This window comes from Lineus longissimus, chromosome 8 (assembly GCF_910592395.1).
Source record: "Lineus longissimus chromosome 8, tnLinLong1.2, whole genome shotgun sequence".
Taxonomy (NCBI): Eukaryota; Metazoa; Nemertea; class Pilidiophora; order Heteronemertea; family Lineidae; genus Lineus; species Lineus longissimus.
The window spans coordinates 3,353,988-3,378,113 of record NC_088315.1 but is presented as its reverse complement, the minus strand read 5'-3'; the positions used below and the strand labels follow the sequence as shown (position 1 = coordinate 3,378,113).

The window sequence follows — 24,126 nt, the reverse complement described above, 5'->3', positions numbered from 1 at the left end:
TAAATATCATTATGAGGTCTTGTGTAATAAAGGGTAGGTGAGAACTTGCAGGTTTTTACGGAATGCAGGATTTTTTTTTCCAATTTTACATTTGTGTCAAATATGCCACTCCCAACTAGAAAATTTAGTGGAATATAAGAGAATAGTGGGATTATTGCCAGTTACTGTCAATGTTGAAGGGTTGGGTTTCTGCAGTGGTTACAAGTCTAACTCCTCGTGCCCGCCGAGGTCAAGGAGACCAATCTTGTTTTGCAAATGGGACATTCTCGTATGTGCCTGGTCTTAAAATTTAGGAAGATCTTTCACTACACAGATATATAATATTGTAAATGAAACAATAGAAATGTATGATATTATGATAAAATAGGATATGTCAGTGTCATTGGGAGCTCGTCTGTGACCTGTAAAACATCTTACTCTTCACGATCAGTCATATATGACTGTTTTATTAGGTTTCTTCTTTCATCGTATCACTTGATTATGCCCAGCCATTCATGAAATTCTTGGTCAATATTATCCAAATATTTGAGGTATCTTGATAATGATTTGGTCTATTGGTCAAATGTTGACTGTCTTCACGACTCTGGTACTAAAATTACATTAAATGGCATTATTTCTCTGCTTGCCATACAGGAATGGGCAAATGACCTTCCAACCTTCAGCAAGATGCTGATAGGAGCATGTACGCAAAGGGCTCAACTGAAATATTCTGGTCCCAGGCCATGTTACAATTCGTAGGCTACACCGTTACAAGAAGTTTGAAATCCAACTTATTCTTGGTAGTGTACAAGGATATGTTCAAACCTGAGGAGGCTTTTGCTTGTGCCAAGAAATAACACTTCCAATAGACATAGACTTGAGCGAATTGGCCATTGTAAATAGGAGCGCTGGGGAAATATTTGTACAAAGGTACGTGCATGCTAATCCGTACATTGGGGGTGAATGTGGTTTATACTGTCAGCAATCTTCTTCTGCAATGGTTTCAGGGGCTGTCTCCAGACCTGAGGCCGTACCAAGAATTGTAGTCATGAGGGCAACTAAGCATATATTCTGTAGGCATATGCTGAGCAATTCCCTATGATAAGCCATATAAATGACTTAATGTTCCACTAATTGTATATTTTTGAAATGACCCCTCTCATGAACACTGTACAGGTAAAATAGTCAGGGATATATACCTGAGGAAGGGCTATTTTGGGAAAACTAGGTTGATCACATGACTCAGGTCAGAGGTTATCAGTAGCTGGTGCGTTCGCTTCTCGCTTGGATTGGGAGTGATCTTTTCGTGCAGGACCAGTCTCAACTCCGTCATCGGTGGACCAAACCAAACTTCAGGGAGTCTAATTCGTGCAGGTAATACTCTATCACACACTCGTTAAATCTCGCAACTCCAAAATCTTCCGATTCAGCCAATATTTCTGTTTTCATGCAGTTTGTTAGAATCTCAGGTATCCTGATATATATGGTTATGGAAGTTTGCGGTCATGGTATATATTACTCCCTGCAGCCAGTAGCTTTACTTCGTCTTTTACATTCCTGTTGGCAGGCTGTGCCCACTTCCATCCATTAAGGTAAGCGCAATCTGTGCATGAGAAATAAACAAGATGGATTTATTAAAATGCAATCAGGATAAAACAGAGGAATATTAATTTGTTTTTAGTGAACTTTCATGGAGTTGGAATATTTAACACAAGAGATATTCATACTTGGATTATAGGTGTGACCATCCACTGCATCCATTCATCATTAAGTTTGTTATACTGTTTTTGCTCTTTCTTTCCCATCCTGTCTCCTCACTCTGATATATTGGGTATCTATTTGTTTTTTGGTGTATTTTTAAAGCTGCTTGTTTTGTAACTTAATTACAGCTTTACTGTCTCAATAGTTCTGAAGGTGTGTACCTCTCATATGGCAGCCATTTTAAAAATCCAATATGGCCGTCCAACCACCATTGGCATAGAATGGTAGTATCCTGGGCAACACATTTTATCTGAGGCAATGCTTTCCCCCAAGTTGCTTTTCCATATCTTTTCAATAATGAAGTTCAAGCCTTTATGTCTCTCCATGTCATCTGCTGATCACAGTTGTATACAATTGTCATTGTATTCCATCTGTATAAACCCCTGATGTTGCCCGAACCTGTTAACCCAACATTTCGCCACACACAACCTAGATGAGGTCACCTCCACCACAACCACAACATTGAACAGCAGCAAAATTGTGGCCATTGAATGATTGATTGCAAAAACGATGGCCAGCGCTCTGTGACATCATATACCAAATGATGCAGTGATTGTATAGCTTTGATATATGAGTGACAGTCTGGTCCTTAGCAGGTCATGCCAGAGATCACTGTCATCAGACAACCTTTGGTTGCAAAGTGCTTGGCTTGAGATCTTCAGGGCTTTCTGCAGTTTGACGAGTGACACTGCTGTGAAGTTCTTGAAGATATGTTGGACAGAGTTGGTGATAGAAGGCAACCTTGCCTTACTCTTGGAAGCCCCCACTGTGACTGGGTCATCTCTTCCTCAGACCATCTTCCTCAATGTTCCTCAATGCATACATTGCCTTTGTGCAATTGATGATGCCATGGCTCATGTTCTACTTTCTCACAACTTTCAATACTGCTGAACGGAAGGTCAAAGGTTTGAGCACCATTGGTAGCCCTTTTGGATGTGGTTGGTTAGCCACTTGAGCTAGTTAAGTGTAGGATACCCACTGCTTCTTGCCAGCTGCCTGCTAAAGATTGAGAGTTGAAACTCAAAGAGAGTCTCTTATAAGCCAAGTCTTGCTGGCCTTTTCATTAGGGGTGACACTATCAGCATACTACAGACTGCAAAGGGCTAGAATGTAGCTTACAAGCGGCGTGGTTGTGGTGTTTTTGCAGGAAAGCTTGCTGGTGTAGCAGCCAGCTGATACCTATTTCTAGCAGCCCAGGGTTCATTTTGTTCAAAGGCAGATCCATGTGAACTTGTGTACTTGTTGGCAGGTTTCTCGTCCAACAGTGTATACCGCTACCATCTGTGTATGCCATTTGTGATGGAGCCAACAGTTAATATATCTACAACTCAAAAATTCAGAAAAAAATAAGCTACATGTAAGAGATGACAGTTTGTTAGTAACTGTATAGCATACATGTATGTAGGGGTCTGTATGTAGGGCCAATAAATTATGTGCATGCACTTAAAATTATAGGCCTACCTGTAAGAATCTGGGATGTGAGTACATCATTCATCAAATAATCCTAAGTTTGCCCAGATTGCTTGTGCAAAATTTCCACCATGTTTATATAATGTACACAGATTTTGGTCTACCAGGATGAAATTAATGATAAAATGATATGTTCTTGGCTACCTTCATGTGCTACCTGGTCTTCGAGACTAGCCTAGCATTCTTAGCATATACCTTGCTGGTATTTAGACCTTGGTCCATTTCAGTTATGCGAGAATAACATGTACATTTCATGTATGAAAGCATGTTTAGATTCTGTCAGGTTGTGATGGAGCCAACAGTGGCAGAAATAGAAGTTGGTATACTTGAATTCACCATAACTTTGGCAAGAATCAGTGTACATTGCATTGCAACTTGTACACAGATAAATCAAACTTTGATTGAACTGGACTGTGCTAGTCATGGCTACGGTGTTGTTGCCTTATTAAGGTACTGCTTGCTCTGGGGGTAGCTTCTGGATGCTATTTTGAACAAGATTTCCCAGATTCTGAGCTTTTCTTCTATGATACTTGATGCTATTCAGCGATTTGTTGTGGTGTACTGATATGAACTTAGACAGCTTAGCCCCAGGTCAGTTTGAAATAATGTTTGTTTACAGTTTATATCAAAAAATGATGACGTCACCCAGACTTGTTTCTTTGACTTGAGGTATGAAATCACATTTCGAAAATTTATGAAAAAAAATCATGAATCACAAATCAGATCCAGCTGTTGGCCTATCGAGTGGCCCTAATTGATTTACAGTTCAAAGACACCAGGGTGGTGAAACACCGTAACTGCCATTAGCTTGTCCAAACTTAATGTTGTATGGTCATTACAAGCCATGATGTAAACGCCACAATTGTCGAATTGTACACCTTAGCCTTTCTGTTTAGCGCAGCTTTTATTGTATGTTGGCGCACCTAGGCCTGAAGTCTTTGTCAGGGCCTTGATTTATCATGGTTCGTTGATATTATGCTATATACAATGTATGTAGGCTGATGTCCATGTATGTGCTACAATATATTGCCTGAGATTTTTATGCAACTTTCAATATCGCCTTGTGTTAATTTATAACATGTCCATTATAAGTGTATTATTGAGCCATTAGAATGATATGTTTCATAGAATAGCACCTTATGGCCTTAATGTCTATGATTAAGATGTGACCTGGCCAATTTCGACAAAAAAGAGAACTCTAATGGGAATCATCCAACACGATCACACGGAACAAGTAGACAAGCAAGACCAAATTTCTGTCCTTCGTGTATCAATAAACCACTCATGATTTGTTTGTCTCGGGTGATCTAGTCCATCATGTTCGTGGACAACGAATTGTTAAGGAAATCACGTATGGAATGGGCTTGACTGCCTCTCCCCTTCAATTGGCACTTTGAAGAATAGCAATTTTAGGTTAGTTTTTCCAGCAAACAAATGTTCATTGGCATTGGTGTGCACTTGCCAGTGCCTTCAAATATACAACAAGAAAACTCATTCTGATAGATTCCATTATTGGATTGTCTTATTTATCATTTGTGTTGTCTTATTCTTTCAGATCTTTCCATTAACCAACAAACATGTCTGACGACGAATCATACAGGCGGTAAGTTCTTGTCATTTCGTCTTAATTTTTTTCTTTCATATTGACTGCATGTTTACATGATCGATATTTTGCATCTTGAAATGACCTTGTTTTTCTTTGAGATGCAAAAGTTACAGTGGATGCATTTTCTAAGGATTTCCAGTTGTCACAACGGCTGCAGGCATTTGTCCTTCTTCAATTCATCATTATTGATTGTTATCAAATTGCATGTGCATTACTGTTTGCATGTTTTTATTGCATGACGCTGCATGTATAGAGCTGGGCAGAATGGAGAAACCGCACCATCAAGTCGATTTTCTGCGGGGTTTGACACGCCCAACTCTGAGGAGGATCGAATGTCAAGGATGGAGCGACGAATCAGAGAAAGACAGCAGAGATATAAAAACATGTAGGTGTTGTGGGACGGGATATTTGGAGATATAGATTGGTGATGCAGGGTGCACTTGTGGTGGGCAGAGTGAATGTGATGAATCTGTTTAATGATAGAGACACACCAACAAATGAAGTACTGTATTACTTTGGTGCTAAATTCTAAAATACCTTGGTACCATAAAGTCAACTTTTAAATGGAAAATGCATAAGCCTCGTTCTGAGAGTGGAGTGTTTTGGACACGCAACCAAGATGCTCTACCAAAGTTCCCTCGGGTTGCACTAAAATGTGGAACCATGCACACAGCTCACTTCAGAAGTTTGAGGCTCTCAAAACACTGCTTCAAACACAAATCAGCCAAGGAAGCATCAACCACCCTAAGTTTTTTAATGAGCACTACACATATTTGCTGAGAAAAACGCTCCAAATAGCCCATTTGCGCGGATTTTAGCGTCACTTGAGCGAGCCGATCCGGACTTCCTATACGGGCTGCCGTAACATAATGTAAACAACGGCGCTACCGGCGCTCCGGGCAGGCGATGGATGGAATTTGCCAAATTCGCACATATTCAAGTTATTTCGTGGCCTATCTTTTTAAGTTTGAGGTATTTTAGAATAGAAATTGAACCCTCGGCTTCGGACCTTGGTTGAGTTACCAAGACACTCTCGGGTGGAGCTAAAATTTCGTCCAAACCCTCACCTGTCGGCTCGGGTTTGGACTGTATTTTAGCTCCACCCTCGAGTGTCTTGGTAACTCAACCAAGGTCCTCCGCCTCGGGTTCAATTCCTTAACCCAAGAAAATTGGTGGTGCTGGATTGAACATGTTGGAGCGGGGACGTAGCGAAGCTCCCTGGCCAACAGGCCTCTAGTTGTACAATCAGTTTTGTGCTTTAGTTATGACAGCATGGCGTATTATTTTGATTTTGCTTTTATTTCTCTTCTTCTATGCATGGCAGTGTTGCAGAGACGAACCAAGTTAGAAATGGGTAAAGCTTGATTTTTGCTCGCTTTTTCTTCATGTGCATGGGCTTTGCTTTGAGTGTTTGTTCTGCGTATTCGTTAATGTCTTTCAAGTGTTGATTTTACATAATGATGACATGGCCTTAGATTTCTTACCCAAGGCATACATATATTTTGCTAAATAACAATCAATGTGAATTAACACTTTAGAGCTTTAAAGTCTTTGTAACTTTAATTCCCACCAGCAAGAAATGAAATGAAAGAGCCACGTACAATAACATCTACAACATCAATAATGTTTCCATTCCCGAGAATATCATTGTCATCGAATAAAGTTGATTTCAACTCTTTGAATTACTTGTAATAACTGACTTTATCTCTAAATGTAATATATGTCAAACACTACACCACATCATATGCACTACACCAACTTTCGGTGGATGGTCTAATATTTGTGACCCGCTCTACCAAAACTAGGCGCTTGTCGCATCTGAACTTGACAGGTTGATACGGACTTGTTGTTCATTTCCCTATTGTAGACCTTTTGTGAAATGTGACCAAATCAGTTTGTAATAGATTTCACAAAAGGTCTACAGTAGGGAAATGAACAACAAGTCCGTATCAACCTGTCAAGTTCAGATGCGACAAGCGCCTAGTTTTGGTAGAGCGAGTCACATTTTGCCAAGACCAAGTGTGTGGAATCCTGCACTGTGACTTCTCAATATAGTGGTCTGAGTGATATCATACATTCTCAGTGAGACTGCTCTTGTCAACCACTTGTTATTATGATACAACTTGGAACAATTTCTTGCTAAAGTTACATCTGTTTCACTTTCATAAAGTGTATGTCATTTGCGTACATTTCATACAATGGTTTCATGAAGACATAACACTCAACAGCAAAACTAATTATTCCTTCTTTCTTCTCATTACAGCGATGACGTATGTATAAACTTTTCTTACTCTTCAATCATACCGCTTCATCATTAAGAATTTCCAGGGGGGGTTGTTTGACAGGAAAAACTGAAGGGCTTTTCTCAGTCAATTTAAACGATTTTTCCATGAACGGCGGTTGTTTGCATCCCTGACCCCCTTTGGCTATGCCTTTACATACTAAAACATATCATTTCCATTGGGCTAAAATGTATCATCAACATACATCGATGGTATGACAATTTCTTTTACTAGGTCAGTCTCATCCCCAGTTCAACCATCTGACTGACTATCATGCTTGAACATCATCACCATCATGACACTTTGTAGCATAAAAATACTTCCCATGATATGTTTTGGTTAACCAATTCCGTCGGTGTTGCATGACGCATCACAATTAAGTGTAATAGCCCTCCATTAAGCTTTTGCTATGTCTGCTCCCCCTTGGTGTATCTGGCCTAATATTCCGCTTTGATATGCCCCCCGCAGGACTCCAGCTCGTACAGGCGTAGGAGACGCAATCGAGATAATGCCGAAGACAATGATGAGGTAAATGCATGCCCAGGCTTTGCTGTCCTGCCACTAGGTGGAGCAATGTAGAACGCTGTCTGGTCGGCAGATAGATTGGTTTCTGATCCTCTGAAAGATGGTTTGTGGCACAAGAGATATTGCCTTTTGGGATGTCTCACATGATTGCCCACTTCTCAAACGGTCAAGACCTTATTGAGCGACCATTTGCCAGATAATTGGGACCAATCTAGATGTCGCATTGGCACTGTCGAGCCATTCCATTATTGCTAAAAACATATATGTGAATGTGTTATTTCATCATTAATCAATTTCGTGTACCGGTATCATCACTTGCCAGTCAAGGTTCCTAAAATTATGTTGGTCATTGCATTTAGCACAAGTAGTTAGTCTTATTCAATCCCCCTTCATCATTAATTTCCATTCAATCATAGTGTACATTAGTGGTATGATAACTAAAGTACTAACTTTGTCATTAGTTACAGTCTAGTTATATCACCCATTAAATACCTCATATTTTAATTCCCTGGAGAATCCTCATGGAAATGTCCGCCCATTTATTCTCCTTATGGAGTGCACATGTGACGCCATATCTGGTAAATTTTCAGAGCACGACATCATCCTACCGCCGTCGTCGCAACCGCGACACTGAAGACACCACAGATAACAGCGAGGTAGCACCACCTGGTCATGTCAGTTGTCATCAATGCTCTGTCCCCGTTTGTGTCCCGTCTGTGTGTCTCTCACCGTTGCATTTTATGACGTTTCTCTTGTGCTAGAATGAGCAAGAATGAGAGGTCAGAACTTTCAGGAAGTTGTTTGGTGTAAATACCAATTTTGCAAAGTGATGTTTATTGTCATCCAACAGCCCCCCTTAAATTGCATGGCACTGTAGGCCTACTGTTAACTCTTCAATGAATGAAATATCAAACCCTCATATCACTGGAGTGACATGAGTGTCTTATGCGATGATCATTGCAGGTTGCAGCAGCATAGATCTCGCGTTTGCGTTGCTCTTAAATGTTTAAAGATCTTTGTCGCAATGTTTTGTGTCGGTGCTGGGATTGTCTTTATTGTTTCAGCACTGTCTTTTGAGAGCACTACATTTTGTAGCACAGGTGACTCCAATAGCTAGCCGGCCATATGACATCACAAAATGCGTTCACATCATTCGGACGATATCAGTTTGAATGGTGTTTTTTCCAGTCTTGGATATTTTTAACCACCATTGCATAACAGCCAATTAATGATAGTGGGTCGTTAAGAAATGCACCAGTATTGTTGAGGATGCCATACAGGAGTCGATGGGTCAAATATCTGAGTTCTGTGGAGGAAAAAATAGATCTGGTTGCTGAAAAGAGACGATAGAAAAGAATGCTCTCAGCTCCAGGGTTAACCCTTTCTTCTTCAAACATTGATGAAGAGTCATGGTCATATGGTGTAAATTTAACCCTTGAAAGACTCATTGCATCAAGTCTGATTTGGGGTTCAGAAATAGTCCTCCCCCCAAAAAAGGAGAGAATTTTAATGAGGAAAAAAATTCCAGTTTAATAGTATTTTTTGGCACCGTCACTGTTCACATTCTACATGGAGGGTCTCCACCATGAACCTAGCAACAAGTTTCTTCTTATTTCATTCTATCATTCCCTTTTGGTTGAAATTCATTTTGCATGTTATTACCTCCCTCTTGCATGTTGCATGTGATTGCAGGATCAACCTACTTCAACTACAAATCCCACTACTACAGACCTTTCAACAAACCGATTCCGTCGGCAACGAAGTCGAGAAGTTGACAATTCAACTGAAGTAAACAACAATTCTGAGGTAAAAGCTATAGAACTCTCACATATACACCAAAAATCACTCGACCCCTCGTCGACTCGTCCTTAGATTCTATGTCCCGGTAATTGAAGCTGGAATTAGTTCAGGATAAGAAAGATGTTAGAAATTCTTCCTTATATTATCTACTGCACAACCCATCTGTTCAAAATGACCCTTGCACTGTTATCCGGAGTAGAAATCCATCTACTCTGGATGTGGCTAGACAGAAGGAATGCCCAAGTTCACATAACCTGGTGGGCTCTTTGTGACCCAGCTATTCTGTCCAGATGTGTAGTTTCTATCTTGCATGTAGCATGTTGCCCGTCTTTATTTGCCAGCATATTGCATGCTTCCCATACTCTTCCAGGAATCTAGCTCAGCCCCCAGTGTGCAATCGGCATTCCGTCCGCGATCAAACTGGCGTCGCAGATACAGTGATATGTATGAAAACGAGGCCCTCGCGACAAACAATAAAAAAGAGGGTGCAGAATCAGAGGTCAATGTCACATCCTTGGCTACAACTCCAGCACAATCAGAAGACAATGTCACATCTTTGAAGGTAGAAACCAAGCAAGTTCCAAGAGAGGAAGTGAAGGAAATATCAGAATCAAAAGTTGAAGAACCAGTCTCAAAGCAATCGGAAACAAACGGCAATATTACGTCAATGCGGCCAAAGTTAGGATTAAGATCTAGTCGCTTCAGCATGCCAATGGACGAAACAGACTCTGCTGTTCAGAACGATGAAATTCCCACAAGACGTGTTTCTAGTGTTTCAATTACTCTCCGTAAAAGGTCAGACGCGGACAATTTCGACAAATCAGAAGTTGTTGTGAGTGAAAAATCAGCAGAAGTTCAGGCGGAGTTACGGGCTGAGGTAGGTTTGGAGAGAAATAAGGTTGTGGAGGTCAGTGTTGCCTTCGTACTAGGAAACTTCTCAATCTGAACCTTGGAATTCATAGTCAACTGCGGAGAGGGATCGTGATTGTCAGTGTCAATGTTCCCTTTGTTTTTAGTGATAGTAGTCCTAAATTAACTGCATGCAGGTTCTTGAATGTTAGTAGTGGAATTATAGATCTCGCATGGACTTCTTCTTGTAGATTTACCCCAATCTATATTGCCATCCTGTTCCAATGTGTTGCCCTTTCACTGAAGAGTGTGGGTTCATTTTGTGACCTGTGTACCTGCATTTTGAAATGGGATGAATGTTTTCTCTTTGCAAGGATGATGGTTTCTCGCTTCTATGCAATACATATTGTCTGTAAACCTTAGACACACCACCAAGCAACTCATTGTAGGACATGCAGGCTGACTTGTCTACCATCTGCCACCAACCTGGCAATTGTGTTTAAGTGTAGTGGCACCACCTGTTGAGAAGAATGTTAACAAGCATTTTCCATGAACCCATCACGTGCATGTGTGTTTCTCCGTTGCAGGATACATCTAGCTCATATCGCAGGAGGAGAAGGAATCGCGGAGGAGATGATGATGATGATGCTGAGGTACTGCCACTGCTAAAATATATAAGACAACATTTCACTCTTTGTCTTCAGCTGACAAAATTATCAAGCTAAAGGCAGCAGTCATTTTCAAGAAATATAGACCCCAAATTTGTCAAAAAAACCTATCCATCACCATCAATTGTCAACTTGTATGCAAATATTTCATGTAAGATGTGTGTTCCTTATTGTAACCCCTCCCATCAAAGGATATGATATCGTCACCAATCGTATATCTCAAAGTGTCATTGCGGTGAATGCAATATGATTTCTTTTCATGAACGTTTTTAAAAGTCACTGCCTCACGCGAGAATGATCCCGCTTCAAACCCTCATTAACATAATGTATCTCATTAGCAAGTGACCTTGACTCCCACACTAATATGTCATGTGACGTCCACGTCTTTCCCCTGATAGGCTCAAGCAGCTGCGGAGGCTGCAGCTGCAGAACGTAGGGCAGCAGCTGAACGTGAGGAGGAGGATCGCATGGCCCGGGAACAGGAGGAAGCTGCCGAGCGTCGTAGACGCCAACGTGAAATGGACGAGGAAGAAGAACGCGAGAGGGAAGCGGCAGCGGAGGCCGAACGCGAAAGGGAGCGACAGCGTGAAGAGGAACAAAAACAACAGAGAGAAGAAGAGGAGCGCCGTCGCCGGGTATGTCAGAGTGCCCCCTGGTGTCCATCGGCCAAACTGTGGTGGAAGTTAACAACTCGTCTAATTCTGTCTTTCTTGTAGTGTATTTTGTATTTTAGATCCTTCAATTCTTATTGTAATCATAATCTGTTTGATGCTAGTTATCATTTAATCTCTCATTCTAATAACACATATTTGATATTTCTCTTCCATCGTTTCAAGTTTTCTCATTTCTCTTGGTATCAATCGTGTTAGATTTAATCTTTCTCTTTTCTTCAATTCTTGTCATCTTAATCATTTAATCTTCCTTCCTTCCTTCCTTTATTCATTCACTTCATCAGTTTTTATGATATTCATCATTTCATTCCTTCTCTTCATCTCATTTTTGTCTGTAGAGTTATATTTTGTGAGGTTTTTTTCTTTAAAATTAACAAAAACCCTCATACACATGGTGGTGTACTGGTAGTGGTTTAGAGTGTCGAACTCCTGACCAAGAGGTTTTGGATTCAAATCCCTTCCAACGCAGTTAAAAAAATTCTTTCCTGTCAGAGTTCATTCCTGACTCATTCTTTCTGGCATAGTGCCATTCAGTTTTCAGTAAAATCTTTTCCACAACCAGGCAAATAATTAATGAAAATATACCTCTGCATCAGCTCCCTCAAAGTCGTATTTACTGTAAACCCCAAAATTTTTCTGGTGTTTTATTTTCAGAAATTTCTCAAATCAAGTTGAAAAACTGAAAAGAAATTTCGTAATCAAAAATTTAAAATCATGAATTTTGTTTTTCTTCAAAATTTTAAATTCTGAAAGTAAAGTGGGGCAAAGATTTTGAGGTTAACAGTACTAATATTCTGCCTTTGGCTTTAGGTCCAAGATGTCAGTTCCTATCAGTGAATAGTTTGCACAAAATGCGCAACAGATGTGCATAATGGCCACCAATGTTTACACAAAATGGCCGACATTATCTCTTATTTTTCGCCTTTGTCTATCTTGCAGGAAGAGGAAGAGGCGGTAAGTTCAGGAACATTTTATTCCAATTCATTTATCATGTGTGAGCTGGGAGGAGAGAGTGATGGGTGATTAAGCTTCCATAAGCAAATTATGGAGCTGTTTCACCCACATTCCCTCAAAATGCCTTCTTGCCACAATGCAAATTTGATTTAACCCAGGAATGAAGCCAGTTCAGTTATTTCCCTTTGCATTGTGTTTATTATTTCTTTGTTGTGCCTGTCAAGTGGCAGTTCTTGCCCTCCCTTCACACTACTTCTAAGTCATTCTGCTCATATTTCAAAATGGCCGACAAAGCTTGCACAAAATGGCCGACCAATTGAAAGTTGTTTTGAAAATCGCTTTTCATGATTAAAACCTGAACAGCATGCTCTAAGGCAATATCCATGTCACCAATATTGCCGTAACTTTACCCTCTCATCCTGTTTTAAAGACTTATTAAACTAAACTGAACCTCTTGAGTGTGTTATTTATCTTGCCTTGCCCTCTTGAAGAACTTGTGCTCTATGATCAAGTTCTTTGAGAGGTTACTCTTGTGTGTTTTTGGACCGTTTCCACCTGTCCTTTCTATCATTGATTTCCCTATCATATTCTGCATGCATCTTTAAGGAGGAAGAGGCCGAGCGCCAACGCGAGGAAGAACGCAGGCGCGAGGAAGAGGAACGCCGCAGAAAGGTTAGCAATACGTTCATAATAGAATGTTATGGATTGGTTGCGGCAAGACTCCGTTCCTTGTTTATAGAGGGCAGCACCTGGGCCTGCTTATTTACAGAGGTTGCAAAGGATGATTTCACCAAACACACAATATTGATTGTTGGATTTGAAAGACCCAGCTCTGATGGGTCTCAATCATGGCATCACCCAACAAAATTTCATAATTCTTGCTTTGACTTGAAGTCATTCAAAAAACTCACTGCTGCAAGATTATGAAAATGACTAATCTGTTGACTGTTGGCAACAGAGAACTTCTCCAATTAAGCTGCCTGGCACTGCCTTCTAACCAAGGGCTATGTTGTTTTGAAACACTGCGTCTCTGTTGGCATCTTGATCTGATGTGTAGGAAACACCAGTTAGCTTTAACTGATAGATTAGGTATTTCATCGCTGTATATACTTCAGCATGTTCTGCTGATAGCTGTTTTTGGATGTCATTGTTGATTATGTTATTTTAGTGGTGAAGCAAGGAGAGATAGTATATGTTGTCTAGGAAGAGAATTGTTGTCTCAGTGCTAATTTGGCTGAAGCTTTTGCCTCTAGTTAAATGTATCATCTCTGCAAATAGGAAAATTCAGACAGCCGTCAGAAATTCAAAAATCTGCACTTCCTATTTCGAAGGGAAGGGCTTAGTGGTGTCCATCTCAACGGAAATGATGACTCCTGGATTAACTTCTGATGGTTGTGTGGATTTTGAAATTTACTTGAAAGATGCACTTTAAGTTTATTCTTTGCGTCTAGAACCTAATTGCATGATAATGTCGAGCAAATGATAAGAAGTCTAGCGAAACAGTAGAGAAATCATGGTCTTGCATGTTGGTGTTCTCAAGGGCTGAGGCATATGTCATTAGAACAGCCGTTTGTATTATTGTAGAGTGGACATTGGAATAAGTGGTGGCAATATGAAATCCAAACCTAGCTTTTGATTTACACACAAAACCATGCTGAGTAGAGCCATTGCAATGAGACACTGCTGTACACAGTATAAACAACAATCCTTTTCTGATCTCCCACAGTGGCCACTTATTTCAATTTCTACCACATGTGGGCCTATAAGCTTTTTTGTATCTAAACGATGTCCTCAGAAAAATAAGTTGGTGTAATCTGTCAAGGTCCTGTGAATACATCTGGTGAATCAACTGGGTTTTTTTTTCTCAAAAACCATTCTGAACTGTCATATTTTACCTACCAATAATAGCGTGAAGAAGAGGAGAGGAAAGCTGCTGAGGTGAGTGCATGTCACATGACCTAATGGGCGTCTGTTTGATGAAACGCACTGTACTGTAAACCAGAATGTTTTTGCCATGCCACTTGCTATTCTGAGATTGAGAAAACTTCGGAAAGCTTATTTCCGTTCTGTACTGAGTCCTGCTTCAGAAACCCGCAAAATATCCTGGTTTACAGTGCCAGATATCTCTTCACTTTAACACTTGCAATAGAATGTGGGGAGTGAGCTGCTTTTGACACTGATGAGTTTTCCCACTTCATCTTTATACAGAAACTGTAGCTCTCTGTATTACTAACCATGTCTTCCTTGGGTTTACTAACACACTGTCATAACTATGGCCCTCTTAGGGTCCTGTGTCTTGTGTGCTGGCACTTGTGAGTGAAGTGTTTGGAGTTTCTTCCCGAGATATCACACATGTGACGTCTTGCTGCTGCTCAGCAGTCACGCGACAGTTCTGACATCATTGAAGACCTTCAAGAGCCCCTGCTGCTGCTTATTGCAGTCATTAAACAGTTCTACAGGGTGTCCCAGGGATAAACCTGACCATGATTTGGTTCTGTTTTTCTATTTGGACCCACCCTGTAGAATCCAATGACAAGCCAAAAGGTCAACTTTTCATTTGACACCATATAGGCAAAATACCGCAGTGTGAAACAGCAGTTGCTCATAGTCAAGTTTTTGCTCGTGAATATATATAGAAGTGTGATAATCTGTACACTCTCCCTGTCGTTTGTATTAGTATAGAAGGTCTTACACAATGTTGTACTTCTGTGTGACTGAATATTCTCTTACCAGTAACCCATTCCAGCCAGAGTAACTTTTTCCAATTCAGGGAATAGCTCCTATTACATGTATCTGTACTGTGTGATAGGAGTGACCCCTATTGGCGACTTCTTGTAACTTAATTCACCCTACCTGGCTCCTGCCTATAGTCTCCCTTTAAATGGTACTTTCAAACAACATGATAATTAATTCTACCTTTTTGACAAAGTTCATCAGTTAAACTGCACTTGCGAATCAGACAAGGTTAGCCGGGTCCATCTTGGAGACCAAGTGACTTGGATATCATTCAAAATGGATTCAGGCAACAGATCACTTTTTTAAAGCCTTGTAATTATGATTGATTAATCTTGTATTGCTTCTGTGTCATTCACAGCCAGCTCCCAAGCCCGTTGCCAGGGCTCCCCCAAAGAAGAAGGGTGGAAAGAAGAAGGGTCTCACTCTCACTCCAGAAAAGAAGAGACTTTTAAAGGTAATTACAATATTCTAGTTGAGTTCGGTTCAAAGGAAAAGTATTCATTCCAACTACTTACGAAAAAAGGTACTGGTATGTCTGGACCAGCATTAGTCAAGGGCTTTGATATATACCCTTTAATTCTACGACGCACAAACATATTTTCCCTCAGATACTGTTTTTCGAATGTGTTTGATCACATCTGCTCTGTAACAGCAAATGGGTCATTGGTGTCCTATTTGTTATCTGTTGATTTTCCTTGTATGAAGAACAATACTAAAACATGAGAGAAAGCTCCTTGCCTAAGACATTATAGACCAGGCATGGAGTTGTCCGAGTGTTGAATATCACTTTCTTTTGTCATTTTCATTTTCATTTTGATTTGACTTTTTTCTTTTCATTTTGATTTGTCAGAGGCGAATTATGTTTATTTCTTTAAATTTCATTTCTTTTGTTTCTTTGATGTTCTTTCGGTTATTCCCCTCCTGCATGCCGTGTGCAGAAACTAATTGTCAACATGGCCGTAGAAGATCTAGAGAATGAACAAGAAGAGAAAATGAACGAGAAGAAGCGGTTATTGGAGGAGCGTGTGCCGCCATTGAACCTGGAGGGATTGTCGGAGGGTGAGGGAATGAATCTATACTAACCATTTAGCTAATTTCTTGAGTATCGTTTAGTTCCTGAACTCTCTGTCTCATTAGGCCATTCCATGCCCTGTATTTTCAAAAATTTGCGTGAAACGAGTGTTGAAGTACTAGATGGCTAAACTTTCGAGCAGTGCCAGTAATTTTGTCTTCCCTGCCTAGCTTGCAGATGCTGACATATGACTGACTAAGCCGGCCTACATGGGGACCGGCAATGTTGTCAAAGTCGGCTATTTGGCAGCATTAGTCTCCTTGATTGGAAAAATTGTTGGTGTTGTTATCATGGAAGTCATTTTGGAACTTGTAACACTTGTTTTCGGTCGGAAAAGGCATATGAGACAAGGAGTAACTTTTAGTTTTAGTTTATGTTTCTTATCAAATTGTCTTTTACTTGAAGAATACACCCTTTCTTTACTGTCCTCCCATGTTAGTTGTTAATAAGAATGTCATTGCTCAAATTCTGATTGGCCGTGTTCCTTACAGCAAATCATCATGGAGAAGGCCGCAGAGGAAATGCGTGCGGAGGCTAAAAAACGTGCAGAAGAAAAGGAACGTCACATTAACTCTGTGTTACCGCCCCTCAATGTTGGCAGTTTGGACAAAGGTCATTGACGTATAATTTATGCATGGTCTGTGCATGACCAGAAAACCAAGGCTATGTTCCTTCTTTGAGGATGGGTGATTCCTTTAAGTGGTGTGCTACCTTCATCCTTGCATGCCTCATAAATTGTCCTTTCAGGAAACGACCCTCCCTTTAGAGAAAAGCTGTTGAAAATGACTGAGAAAGACCTTTGAGTTCTGTGAGAAGGACACCCCCCTCTGGAAATTTGGCTATACCTTTGTAATGGATTGACTTGATTGGCTGTCAATCTTGATAAGACACTTGCATGGCATGACTGCATGTCTCATGATTGGTGTTGTGGAATCATCCTCTAATTTTAGACTGTTATATTTCCAGCTGGCCTTCAAAACGAAATTAAAAAGTTTCACAAGAAAATGTGCGATCTTGAAGATGAGAAATACGAATTTGAATTGAAAATAAGAAAACAAGATTTCGAGGTAAGAAGAACACTTCGATGTATTTTTGGCAAAATACAATTAGCGGCACCTCCCTTAGTAGACACCTCTACATGGACACCCTCTATATAAAGGACACTGCATTTGGTACCAAATTGGTCATTTCCATTGGAATTGACCTCTGTAATCAGGACACTGCTCAATTAAGGACAGCATATGTCAATCTCAAGGGTTTCCTTGATAGAGAGGTTCTTCTCTTCTGTACAAGTCAAAACCATTACAAGTAATGTTTCTATCTCCCATCATTTTCTTTACAGATCAATGAATTAACAGTAAAAGTGAACGATATCAAGGGAAAATTGTAAGTTATTCTAAAATATCTTGGTAACAATGTTTCAGTTGGATGGATTATGTATTAGCTTTGTTTTGACAACTGAAGTTTCCATTTTTGAGACAACCAGAACCTCTTGGGTTGGTATTAAATTCCTTAAGCATCCATCAAGGATTTGTGACTTACTAGGACTAGCCTTTGTTTGACCTTAGTTCAGTCTGTTTGTCTACATTGCTCTTTTGATGAAAATTTATTTCATCATTTCTCTGCTCTGCTTTGCAGCGTCAAACCAGTATTGAAGAAAGTATCAAAGACAGAAAGCAAGTAAGTATGATGAAAACACTTTAAAGTGACGAGTAAAAGCCCTTACCCTTTCCATGGAAGTGCTATGCAACTATCAATGTTGTAAGCCACCTTCTCGAGGGTATGACACACTTGTGGCAAGACTTAAATCTTGTGATACAATATCATGACAGAAGAAAACCATATTGGCAGAATGTCACTCCTTGTCTGACTGCATGTCTAGATCCTTGTTTTTCGAAGGCTATGTCATTGTTTGACACAATACAGGTTATAAGCCTCCCAAGACGTAATCATCTCACGCATGTTTCCTTCAGATTGGCCAAGATCGGACTAAAGAAGGAGGGTGAAGGAGCGTCGTCGTTCCGGGCTGGACTCAAATCAACAGGAAAGAGCAAATATGAATTAGATGACCCCAAAGATGCAGCAGTGAGTTAATATCTTTTGCATAGCATTTACATGCCTCCAAACATCTCCAAGACGAAAGTGCTGAAGAAGAGGAACTCATTTCATGATAGATCTTTGCATATTATATACATGTATATGCTGATACAACTCTCCATCTTTTGCAGCCGAAGACTCCCGACTGGCGTGATGAGAAGAAGGATGCACCGCCAGCAGAAGAAGAAGTCGAGGCCGACGCAGAATAAACGACATGTGATGCTGTCTAACATAGTCTCAACTCATGTGATGAAAACTCTAAAAACTATCATAGAATAAAATCCACTACCGGTTCACACGTTAAAGCTAAAGACTGGTTCACACTGTGTTACTAATTACCAATTCACAGAGTAAACCTATGGTGTGGATCTACTATCTAATGCATTAGAGGACAAGGTCTCTGTCAGTAAAATAACAATAGACTCTATTGCCTTTAGTCTTCCGTTCCTGGCAGCCCTGATTTAGCCTCTTTTCATCTAAAGAGGCAAACGGCGAAGTTTTCGTTCTCCATCACTTCTATGAAGTTTCTCTGTTTCGATCACTGCATTAGCAACTCCCAAACTTGTTAGTGATGTCATGTAGTTGGAACCCCTCAGAGAGTCCTATCCTCCTCCTTAGGGCTCAATGACAGGGTTCCCTACAGGTTAAACACATCATCTTTGATAAAAACTTTGCTCACTCCAGGAATCTGCACTAAAATGATAGGAAGTTTTAGAATTTTCATGACATGGTCATTTTTTTTAAATTTCTTATTCAAAACAGTTTGTACATTTGAATCTCAAGGTTGAAAAAACACAACAAAATCTGCCCCGAACCGTGATACTGATGACTAAATTCAGGGCATAAATCACTTGTCAATTCTGGCAACATCATTTAGTGTCTTGGAAAGTAGTGAAATTTTAGCCTAAATGTGCCGGTATACCTGTCAAATTCATTATTGTATAGAATGGTGTTAAATTGTATCTGCGATACTGGTTGCAGTGTTCATGCCTTGTCTCTGTATAAACCTGTAATTATTAACTTGAGTCTGTGGACTGACGCTTTCATTAGGAAACCAGTTGCCTTATTTATATGTGAGACACCAGCTTGTTTATAATTTTGTCTCAAAATATTAGTTCGTTATTATTATTATTTTACTTGGCAGCGTCCATCAAGGATGCGATGTCATGGTACCCACAATGCTTCAGCATATCATTTTGTCTATCGTATTTATGAATGTAACCATGGTAACTTGTGTTAAGAATCTGTCATTCTTGCAGATGACGATCTCTGGCTTTTCATAACATGTGGATTGCCACCAATAGCTAGTCAATGTCGATGTATGTTATTTCTAGGCCTATTTATGGAATTACATTAGTGTATTCGCAGTGGAAAGCATACAATGCTATATAATGAATACTACGTTCAACAGGAGTGAACCAAGAACAAGCTATTGGAAGTGACAGGTTTTCTTTTGTCAACACACACACCTCACAAAAAAGTCAAGAGTAGAATGGTACCTTTTTGCAATGAATATCTCTATATCCATGCAAGATATAGCTTTGTATGCTTGTGCACTGTGGTAATTAGTCAGCTTGGCAGGGAAACTTCAGCAAGTCTAGTGGTCATCCAAGAAGCTCTAGACTTGTTCAAAGTTGTCCTCTGCAAGTCCTTAAGTATTGTAGAAACTGATGTTATAGTACAGCGCATACTGACAACTGAATGGAAGGTAACAAGTGGAGTGACAGAAAAATCCTTTGACTGAGTTGTGAGTTTACTCTTGTTGACCAGTGGGCAGGGCGATTTTCTGTTTCGCCAACTGTCACCCTTGATTTGGTTGACTGTGAGTGCTGCAGTTAAGGGAATCAGCTAACCCAACTATGTGTATCACTCGATGAATGCCCTGAATTTATGACTAATCAAACTCTAGATTTAGTTTTTGTATAATCATGATAATAGAACAACCGTGCGTAAAAGTGGAACCATGTTTTTGTGTATAATTGAAGAATTGATAATGGAAACATCATGAAGTCAATTGCATTTGGGCTGACATCTGCGGAAACTTCTCCAAGTATATGAGACACTGTGTATCTTTCTAATTCCCCACAGTTTGCATTTATGTGAATAAAAGTAATGCAGACAATTGGGCAAAACACGTCTTTTTCAATTCTGTGTCAAGTCTATGCAAAGCCTACACGCCGTCATCCTTCTCCCTGGGCGAATTGGTTGTGAGCTTTGGACTTGTTCTAAGAGGACATAATTTCCCTTATACACCATCATCCAAGTCCCTGAATAACTTGCTTATGACATTTTATCATTCTGCCGAGAGGACATTATTTCCCTTATACACCATCCCCCTACACACCATCATCCAAGTCCCTGAATGACTTGGTTGTGATATTTGATCATTCTGCCGAGAGGGCATTATTTCCCTTATACACCATCCCCCTACACACCATCATCCAAATCCCTGAATGACTTGGTTGTGACATTTGATCATTCCGCTGAGAGGACATTATTTCCCTTATACACCATCCCCTGTTCACTCTCCTCCAAATCCTTGAATTCCCTGAATACGTGGATGTGACATAAAATTTTATCATTTTGCAGGGAGGACAATATTTCCCCTATACACCATCTTCCAAGTCCCTGGACGAATTGGCTGTGACATTTCATCATTCCGCCGAGAGGACAATGTTTCCCCTATACACGATCAGCCCATCCTGGATGACTGTTCCCCAATACATTACCATCCTATTCCTTGGACGGATTGGTTGTGGTGTTAGGATATATCGTATAGTGGACTACGTTTCCCCTGTACATCAACATTCTCGCCCCTGTACGACTTGGATGTGACGTTTGGAATGTCTCATCGAAGACAATGTTGCCCCATCCATCGCCCTTCCGCCTAGTCCCTGAACGACGTGGTTGTTTCCATCGCTATCCTTGTCCTTGATCGACTTGGTTGTGACGATAAAAACAGGCCTCGGAGGACACTTTTTCGCCTTCCATCCTCATTGTATTCTCTTGGCGACTTCCTTGTGAGATTCGGACGTATCTCAGAGAGGGCAGTGTTCCCCCTATGCATTGCCATTCTAGTCTCTGGACGAATTGGTGTGACATTTGGACATGTCTCGGAGAGAAAGAGTTTCCCTATTACACGTTACCATCCTAGTCCCTCCTGGACGACCTACAGTTGTGCCGTTAGGAATTGTCTCACAGGGACAGTGTATCCCCGACACACCGCCATTATAGTCCCTGCTCAGCTGTGACATTTGGACATGTCTCGCCCTATTCCTTCGAAGAATCGGTTGTGACGTTAGGACATAAAATTTTATCATTTTGCAGGGAGGACAATATTTCCCCTATACACCCTATTACACGTTACCATCCTAGTCCCTCCTGGACGACCTACAGTTGTGCCGTTAGGAATTGTCTCACAGGGACAGTGTATCCCCTACACACCGCCATTATAGTCCCTGCTTAGCTGTGACATTTGGACATGTCTCGCCCTATTCCTTCGAAGAATCGGTTGTGACGTTAGGACATATCGTAGAGAAGACTACATTTCCCCTATACCCCGCCATTCTAGTCCCTGGACGACTTGGTTATAATGTTAGGACATGTCTCAGATAGGACAATGGTCCCCATATACACCGTCATTATAAGCTCTTGACGAATTTTAACACGAGGACATGTCTCGGAGAGGACAATTTGGCGCCATACCTCATCATCTGGCCTTGTCCCTAGACGACTTGATTCTAACGTTAGGACATGTCTCAGATAGGACAAGTTTTTCCCCTTAAACCGTCATCAGGTCCTGGACGAATATTTGTGTGACATTTAGGCATGCAACGGAGAGGAAATTGTGTCCTATTACATTATCGTCCTTGTCCCTGGACGGCCTAGTTGTGACGTTACGACATGACTGCCAGGGGACACTGTTTCCCATATACACCGTCTTTTCAGGCCGTTAATGAATCGGTTGTGCCGTTTTGACATGCCTCTGTGAATACAATGTTACCCTGTGCCTTGTCATCCTATAGGCCCTGGAAGACTTGGTTGTGCTCTAGAGATAACATCATCAGGATTGTCCCTGGACCACCTGTTTGCGGCATCAGAGAAGACAAAGTTTCTCCTTTCACCACCATCGTTGTCCCTGGATGGTTCGATTGCGACCTTAGGCCTGTACGTCTCAGCAAGCTATGATCGCATTTACTCCTGGGCAGAGAGCAGAAAGCAGGATTACCTGCCTTTCTCAATGACACGCAGACGCTTTGATTATGCACAACTAACAATCTTTCCCCCAATCAATCGTCATCCGTGTCCCTGGACGAGTTAGTTATGAGGTTTGGACATGACTCAGAGAGGACAATGTTCATAGTTTACACTGCCATCGTAGACCCTGTACATCTTGATTGTGACGTTTTCCCCTAGTCCCAGGACGATTTGGTTGTACAGTTGGACGTGCCTCTGAGAGGACAATGTCCGTCCCATACATCGCCATCTTAGCTCCTGGACGAATCGGTTGTGACATTTGGACATGTTTCATGGAGGACCACGATTCCCATATACATCACCATTCGAATTACAAAGACGACTTAGTTGTGGCGCTAGGACAAGCGCACAATCTTTGTCCAGGACGAATACGTTACACCAGGACATGTCTCAGACGGGACAGTGGTTCTCCTATACACAATCATCATGGGCCGTGGGCGAATTCGTTGTAACGTGAGAGGACAACATTTCCCTGTTCATCGTCATCCAGACGCTTTCCTGGATGATTTGATTGCATCCTTGTCTCTGTTCCACCTGGTGACGTTAGGATGTGCTACAGGGACAATGGTTCCTCTTTACGTACATCGCCATCCTTGTCCCTTCACGAGATTTGTCGTAATGTTAGTACATACAAGAGAGAGGACAGTGTTCCCCTATGACATACCACCCTATTTCCTGGACAAATCGTTTGTGACGTTTGGATATGTCTGAGTGGACAATGTTTCCAATATACCCGGTGATCGTAGTCCCTGGATGACTTGGCTGTGACGTTTGGACATGTCTCAGAGTAAACTACTTTTCCCGAACCCCGCAATCTTATTCCTTGGACGTCTCGGTAGTGACTTTTTGACATGATGTGATATAGAGTATTTTGTATATTGCATTGGTTCTGACGTATGGAGATGCCTCAGAGGGACCATCCTTGTCCCTGGACGACTAAATTGTGACATTTGGACATGCTTTCGAAAGGACATCCTATACATTACCATTCTATTCCATTGACTACTTAGTCGTGAAGTTATGCTCACCGTCCTTGTCCCTGGACGACTTACGGTTGTGACATTTGGACATGTCTTTGAGAGGACGACGTTTTCACATGCAATGCATCGCCACATCCTCGTCCCCGATCTACTTGTGATGTTAGGACATAACTGAATAGAAATGGCGAAATATCATACCTACATTTTCACTAGCTCTCAGTAGCCGATATACATTCCTGCATAGTTGTTTCAAGACGTGTTGCTCTTGGGGACGTTCGGAAAGCCTACGTATTTGCGCGTTAACATCGCCAGCGCTTTGGGAGGGTATAGCAGGTATGGGCGGGACAGACTCCTAAAATTGCCCATCACCAGTATTTCTTTAGGCTATAAATTAATACGACGCTCACCGGTTGTGATTT

The 24,126-nt window shown here is 41.0% G+C and overlaps 1 protein-coding gene and 1 long non-coding RNA gene across 2 annotated transcripts; both read left to right on the top strand.

Annotated features, from left to right (window-relative positions):
* Positions 1 to 1,206: 1,206 nt before the first annotated feature.
* Positions 1,207 to 6,209, top strand: LOC135492922 (uncharacterized). Its single transcript, XR_010448164.1, has 4 exons — positions 1,207 to 1,353; positions 4,766 to 4,813; positions 5,070 to 5,201; positions 6,141 to 6,209. It is a non-coding gene; the product is annotated as an uncharacterized LOC135492922 (long non-coding RNA).
* Positions 6,210 to 7,572: 1,363 nt separating this feature from the next.
* Positions 7,573 to 20,602, top strand: LOC135492921 (troponin I-like). Its single transcript, XM_064779660.1, has 15 exons — positions 7,573 to 7,626; positions 9,316 to 9,429; positions 9,794 to 10,300; positions 10,860 to 10,925; positions 11,339 to 11,575; positions 12,551 to 12,565; positions 13,172 to 13,237; positions 14,474 to 14,503; positions 15,660 to 15,755; positions 16,865 to 16,985; positions 17,340 to 17,440; positions 17,716 to 17,759; positions 18,012 to 18,053; positions 18,347 to 18,458; positions 18,602 to 20,602. Exons 3-15 carry the CDS (start codon positions 9,866 to 9,868, stop codon positions 18,677 to 18,679), a joined length of 1,443 nt encoding a protein of 480 aa, XP_064635730.1. The 5' UTR covers positions 7,573 to 7,626; positions 9,316 to 9,429; positions 9,794 to 9,865; the 3' UTR covers positions 18,680 to 20,602.
* Positions 20,603 to 24,126: the final 3,524 nt, after the last annotated feature.